The sequence below is a fragment of the Triticum dicoccoides genome, chromosome 3A, assembly GCF_002162155.2.
Source record: "Triticum dicoccoides isolate Atlit2015 ecotype Zavitan chromosome 3A, WEW_v2.0, whole genome shotgun sequence".
NCBI lineage: Eukaryota > Viridiplantae > Streptophyta > Magnoliopsida > Poales > Poaceae > Triticum > Triticum dicoccoides.
In genome coordinates this window covers 22,650,439-22,656,710 of record NC_041384.1, presented here as the reverse complement: position 1 = coordinate 22,656,710, position 6,272 = coordinate 22,650,439, and the positions used below count along the sequence as shown (strand labels likewise).

At 39.6% G+C, this 6,272-nt stretch overlaps 1 protein-coding gene across 1 annotated transcript; it reads left to right on the top strand.

Annotated features, from left to right (window-relative positions):
- The first annotated feature begins 3,090 nt into the window (after positions 1 to 3,090).
- On the top strand, positions 3,091 to 6,016 carry LOC119271035 (putative F-box/FBD/LRR-repeat protein At5g22670). Its single transcript, XM_037553003.1, has 5 exons — positions 3,091 to 3,300; positions 3,382 to 4,297; positions 4,770 to 4,928; positions 5,018 to 5,207; positions 5,703 to 6,016. The coding sequence occupies exons 2-5, from the start codon at positions 3,410 to 3,412 to the stop codon at positions 5,726 to 5,728; spliced, it is 1,263 nt and encodes a 420-aa protein (XP_037408900.1). The 5' UTR covers positions 3,091 to 3,300; positions 3,382 to 3,409; the 3' UTR covers positions 5,729 to 6,016.
- Positions 6,017 to 6,272: the final 256 nt, after the last annotated feature.

The following is a 6,272-nucleotide window of genomic DNA, read 5'->3' as shown; positions in this document are numbered from 1 at the left end:
CTTGGGAAGCGCTATGTTACAATAACATATTATGTTACCACTTCTTATTAACTACATGTCACGTAAGCAAAAATTTCTCGAAGTGCGCTATGTTACTACCTAAGTTAGGCTGGTCATAATGGGCAGGAACATAAGCTAGTAACCTACACACTTCCGTAGACTATGTTACTACCTCCATAGTGGGTAGGAACATGTATGTAGTATCATGCAACGATGTATTTATTAGGATATAGACTCATTGTTTCTTGGAGTGTGTGATGTTCCGGTAACTTAGCTAGTTACCACAAGAAGCTCTCTCTTCATTAAATATGTGCCACATAAGCAAAATTGCATTGGAGTGTGTGATGTTACTCATAAGTTCCTGCCTATTATGACCAGCCTTACTCCCATTATGACTAGCCTAATGGAAAGGGGGCTACGCATGTGACTCGCAAAAGGTCACATTTGAGTGGTTGAATTAGGATCTTTCGTACATGAGGTAAATTCCCTACTGTCCATCTGTCCGCCCTGTCGGCCATTGCCAACCTCGACGCCGGCTCTGTCTGCAACCTGCAGACTGTCTCCTGCTTCGTCCTTGACCCCGCCCGCAACCTTGATGTCGCCAATCTTGATGTATCTCCTCGTACTTGACCCTGTTATCGTCGCCGCCATCTTGGCTACAGCTCATGCCAGTGAAACAGTCGCCCCCGAGCTCCTCAGTGCCCTGTCCTTTCTCTCGAGATTTTCAGCTGTGGTCTTGTTTATAGGCAGCAGAGCACATGCAACTTGTTCCAAAAAAGAAGACAAGAATCTGATTGTATTGGTATTTTTCTTGCTCTGCTATTTTAAATAATGGAAATGTGCCCTTATTGATGGTGGTTCTGCTGCTGTCTATGCAGCCAGGCTCACCCTCAAGAAGACACTCTCGAGCACCACACTGGCTCTAATGAATCACAGCAAATGTAAGCATCCACGCTACTGGCTTTACTGAAATCTCTTCGTGACCTTTTCTGTGGTGATTTCAGTCAGAGATTGTGCAAAGATCCTTGCGACCTCACACTCGACTGCCCCTAAGAGCAAGTTGAAGGCTGTGTATTAGGATTGTACAGATAACTATTATTATGATTTACTTGACAAATATCACACCCTGGCTATCTGCAGCTGTTTGTGCATATCATTTTCTTCTCTGAACAGAACATTGCACATCAGTTGTCGTCCTAGGAGCAACAAGGATCTTCCAGCCAAGCTTACTACTGCCCAACCCCGTCCGAGCTGGATCCATGAATCCGTGCGTGAGAGCTATGTCTCGCCTACCGCGAGATAGAGTACTTTCATGCAGTAGGCCATCCCTAAGATGTGCCCGCCCAATATAATGTACTCTAGTAAACTGTTTTGCACTGGTTTGTGGAACCTTCCATCGCTTTTGGATGATTTTGGGAAGGTTCCAGACGTTTTTCTGTTATGTGTTTTTCTTTTACGTTTTATTATCAATTTTTCTTTCATCTTTTTCGATTTGTTCTTTATTTTTACTTTTGATTTTTCGTTTTTTAAATACACACTGTACGCATCATACTTCTTTTGATATATGTTGAACATTTTTCAAATACGTGTTTGAATATTGTTTTGAATACTTGTCAATTTGCTTTCAAATACACGTTGAACTTTTTCAAATACATGTCAAACATTTTTCAGAATACACCTTGAATTTTTTGAAAAATACATGATGAATATTTTTTCAAATAAATGTTGAACATTATTCGAATACATGTTACACATTTTTCGTATACACTTTGAATATCTTTTTGATACACGATGAACTTTTTAAAATACATGGTGAATATTTATTCAAATACAAGTTTGGATATTTTTTCGCATACATGTTAAACTTTTTTAAAAATACATATGGAGCATTATTTTTTTGAATACATGTGAAACACGTGAAGCATTTATGAAAAAATTCGTGAACAATTGTTTTACATCTTTTTAGGGGAACAGTTTTTTTACATTGTATGGACATTTTCAAACGTTGTGTTAGGCACAAAGAAACCCTAGAGACTAGCTTGAGAGGTCTATGTCAGGAAGCAGGGGGCTTATAAAATACTCATGACAATTAATTTTCTCTTTTAAGCATGCATTTGCCAGAATTGTCGTGGGAACAAAAAAAATGTTCATGCTACTTATCTGAGGTTTTTTGCGGAAGAAAAAAAAAGTGTAGTATACATCATCACACTATTTGTATGCACATACCCAATAAAATTGTTTGTGTATTTTTTTTCTGAGGAAAAGCCATCATGGCGGTTTACATTTCATGTCAAAACGAGGATACATCGTTCAATAAAACTGTTTGCGTATTTCAAACTACATGAACATTTATTTGAGAAATTTGAGAGGATGTACTGCATGAATTAATCAGGATTCCTGATTTCTATGCACATATACCAAATAAAAATTGTAGTAGTATACGTCATACATTTTTATGCACACCCAACATTGATTTTGGACTAAAAAGAAAAATCAAACTCCCACCTAAAAACTCCCATTTTCGTTTCACCGCTGTATCGAAACACGTTGTTGTTGGTGTTTCACCCGAAAAAGAAGGGTTGATTGGTGTTTCGGTAGACTGGTACTCCCTCCTTTTCGGTTTATAGAGCTCAAATCTGAAATCTCATCAACCAAGGCATATATATATATGATGAGTGGAGGAATTTATCCCGTACTTTACAAAACTACTCAAACTAAGCTGATGCATTAATTTGGATTAATTGCAGTGCATGCATGCTTGGCCACTATTCCCTCTGTTCCTAAATATAAGTTTTTTTAGACATTTCAAATGGATAACAACATACGGATATATGTAGACATAGTTTAGAATGTAGATTTATTCATTTTGCTTTGTATGTAGTCATTCGTTGAAATCTCTAGAAAGACTTATATTTGGGAACGAAGGAAGTAGATGAGTAGTAGTATTATATGCATTGGTGAGTTCCTTTTTAATTGTTGCATGTAAAGATTTAATGCGCTTCGGAATCTTAAAAGGAGACGGAGATGAGCCCTATAAATTGGAAAAATGAAAAATTTGAGATAGAAACCCGCGTGTGTTCTTCATGTGCGTCTTCCGATCGAATCCGCTGCTCTCCGTTGCTCGACTCGACGCATTAGTGGAGGATTGCCTGGGGATTCAGGTCTAGGCGGCGCAGTAGAGACTGGCTCTCCCCCTCCAACCGCCAACAGAGATGGTCTCCCTTCTGTTCGTCCTCTGACAGGCCATCGAGTTCTTGAGAGCGCACGAACCGACGGCCTTCTTCCGTGCGGCGACTAGAGGTACGTGAGATTTTCTTCTTCATCTCTTCCGCCTGGCCGTCTCTGATATCACTCACACCCTGTCCATCGCCTCCGATGCAGCTGCTGCGCGAGCAACTTGTTCGACGGAATGGCTGCAAGGGGCAAGGCCGGTAAAACCAAGAAAGTGGCCGTTGCTGGCGGTAAGGACTGCTTTCAGGACCTCCCGGAACCTGTGCTCGAGCTTCTGCTGTCGTTCCTGCCCTCGCGTGACGCCGTGAGGACGTCCGTGCTCGCTCGCCGCTGGCGCACCCTCTCGAAGTCGGTGCCAGCCCTGCGCTTCTATCCTTCTCAGTTCGACACTGTCCAGGCCTTCAACAATTTTGTTAATACATTGCTTGAGCACCGTGACAGAACATCCCCTCTTCATGAATGCGACATCTTTCCCTATCCCCATGGCCAAGAAGATGAGGCACGCCGTTATGTTGAATCGTGGGTCCAGTATGCTGTCTCGTGCCAAGTATACGTGCTTCGAGTCAAAGACTGGAGTGTGAGTGTTTATGGTTCTCGTTTGAATCTATCCAGCAGCAGTGTAATCTCCAAGCACTTGACAAGGCTAGAGTTTTATCATCTGGCATTTGACAGAAGCCCTCTAGATCTTCTCAGCTGTCAGGCACTAGAGCTGTTAGACATAGGTGATTGTTCTATCAAGCTTTGGGGTGTCTTCCCCAAATCTTTACGGCATCTGAAAATCAGAGATTCAAGTCTTTATTCCATGCAAACACCATGGAGCTGCTTTTCTGCTCCAGGTCTTCTTACCTTTGAACTAGCTGACCCTCATGACTGGGCCCTGTTTCTTGAGAGCCTGCCATCGCTGGTAACATCATTTATCAGGATTGGCGAAGATTGTGAAGATAATTATGCTCATTATAATTACCTTGGGGATAGTGGTAACGAGTTATGCGAAGATAATTGTTGTGTATTTCTCGAAGGGTTGGCGGGTGCTACAAATTTAGAGCTGATAAGTGAATATTGTATGGTATGTTTGCTCTTTTACTCCCTGTTTTGATTGCCATCCAACATTTTGCATCCCTCTATCATGTTTAACTTGTTCCTAATCTCCAATTGCATGTTTTTCACCAATCCATTATTTTTAGTCATCATGTTCCTATGCAGAGATCTCCTATAATTAGTCTGTGAAGGTGTTAGTACATTTTCCATATATATTGATAGTTGATATTTCTGACCTCGTACTACACAGAAGCACATGATTAAGATAATTTTGTAAGACATTTTAGTTTACGCAACACTTTAGACGGTATGGCTCAATATATATTTGTTTTTTGAGTCAATCAAAGACTTGTAAAATCTGTATTCTGCATCTCTCTATCTGCTCGCAATTGATTACTTGAAATTAAGAACTCAAGAAATCTTATTCAACTCAGTGTTATTGAATCATGTCTTCTCAAGTTATAACTTTATTTTTTTTAATTCTCTGTTTCATTGTTAAGATTTTCAGAAAGGACTTGAAATGGTGCCCTATGTTTAGCAAGCTAAAAACACTGTTGCCCAATGAATGGTGTTTGACTGCAAACTTCACTGGACTACTTCACTTTCTTCAGCACACACCAATTCTAGAAAAGCTTACCCTTCAACTTCCATCTCGCAAGGTATATGTTTTTTCATATATGATAGCTTTTGTCGCTGAAGCTAACATGTACAGCTGATTCATTTAAGTAAAATCATATGTTTTCAACAGGATTTTGACATTGTATCAAGTAGAAGCTACAACCCAGCGGAATATTTCTTGGTGTCAAAGCATCTCAAGGAAGTTGAAATCCATTGTAGCAAGGAGGATGAATGGATTTGTCAAATTGTGAAAATCCTTGGCATTCATGGAGTAACTTCTGCACAGATTAGCATCAAACATGATTCTTGGAGTTCTTTCAGTAAGTAACTAATACTACAATTTGCTGATGTTTATGTAGTCTGCATGAGTCATCAAAATAAAAAGACGTAAACTTAATGGACATTAAACTATTGGTAAACTGAGAGATTAAAAAAGTTTATTAGAATGTTGTATGATATCCACGTTACATATTTATTGAAAATGTGATTTGGCCAAAGCAAGTGACATATTTTACTGAAAATGTGATTAGGCCAAAGCTAGTGAAAAATGGAAAATAGGCAAATAAAGAATGTGAGGTGTTTTTCACCATTTAGTTGAATTGGATCATTTAATAGCTTTATCTTTCCAGTATCATTTAATAGCTTATCTTTCCAGTATCTGCAATGTGAGATCAAGTTGTATGTTAGCCCACTCTTCCAGAACAATTTCGTATGCAGTATTTGTTTGACTTGAGTGCCGGTTGTTGTCGACCGTACCTTCTCATGTTTTAGTCTGCACTTTCATGTGCTCATTGTGTCCTGTATGGTTTATGCAGGGTTCAGTTTCCAGCAGCCAAAGTAGATGTCCCTGAATTAATCTTGGCAGCATGAGGTTGTTGTGTTTTATCTACCTGGATCGTGCTCACGTCCATTCATATGAAGGACGGACTCCCGTTGAGATGCGATTTGAATAGGTTCAAATGTCGCTGTAGTGATGTTGCACTTTTGCCCGGTCTCAGGCCTCAACTGATTTACCTATTGAAGGCATGTGATCTATGTATATGTTTCAGCAACCTGTATGTCTAGCTTCACTTGTGTAAAATTGTACCTGTTCTATGTTTCAGCAACATCTATATCTAGCTTAACTTGTGTAAAATGTTGCCTGTTCTGTTATATCGAGTACTGCTTTAGTTTACCTGTATACTCCCTCTGTACCGTAATATTTGCCTCTGGAGTATCTAGCTTAACATATTTGGCAATCCGTACACTTTTCTAAGCATGCTTGTTTCTCATTGTGTTTGATCCGTTCTACGAGAACTGGATGAGATCGATGTGCGTGCCATTAGTTATATTAGCGGTTCAACACTTCCATTTGACATTTGTGACCATTAATTATAATTAGTCTA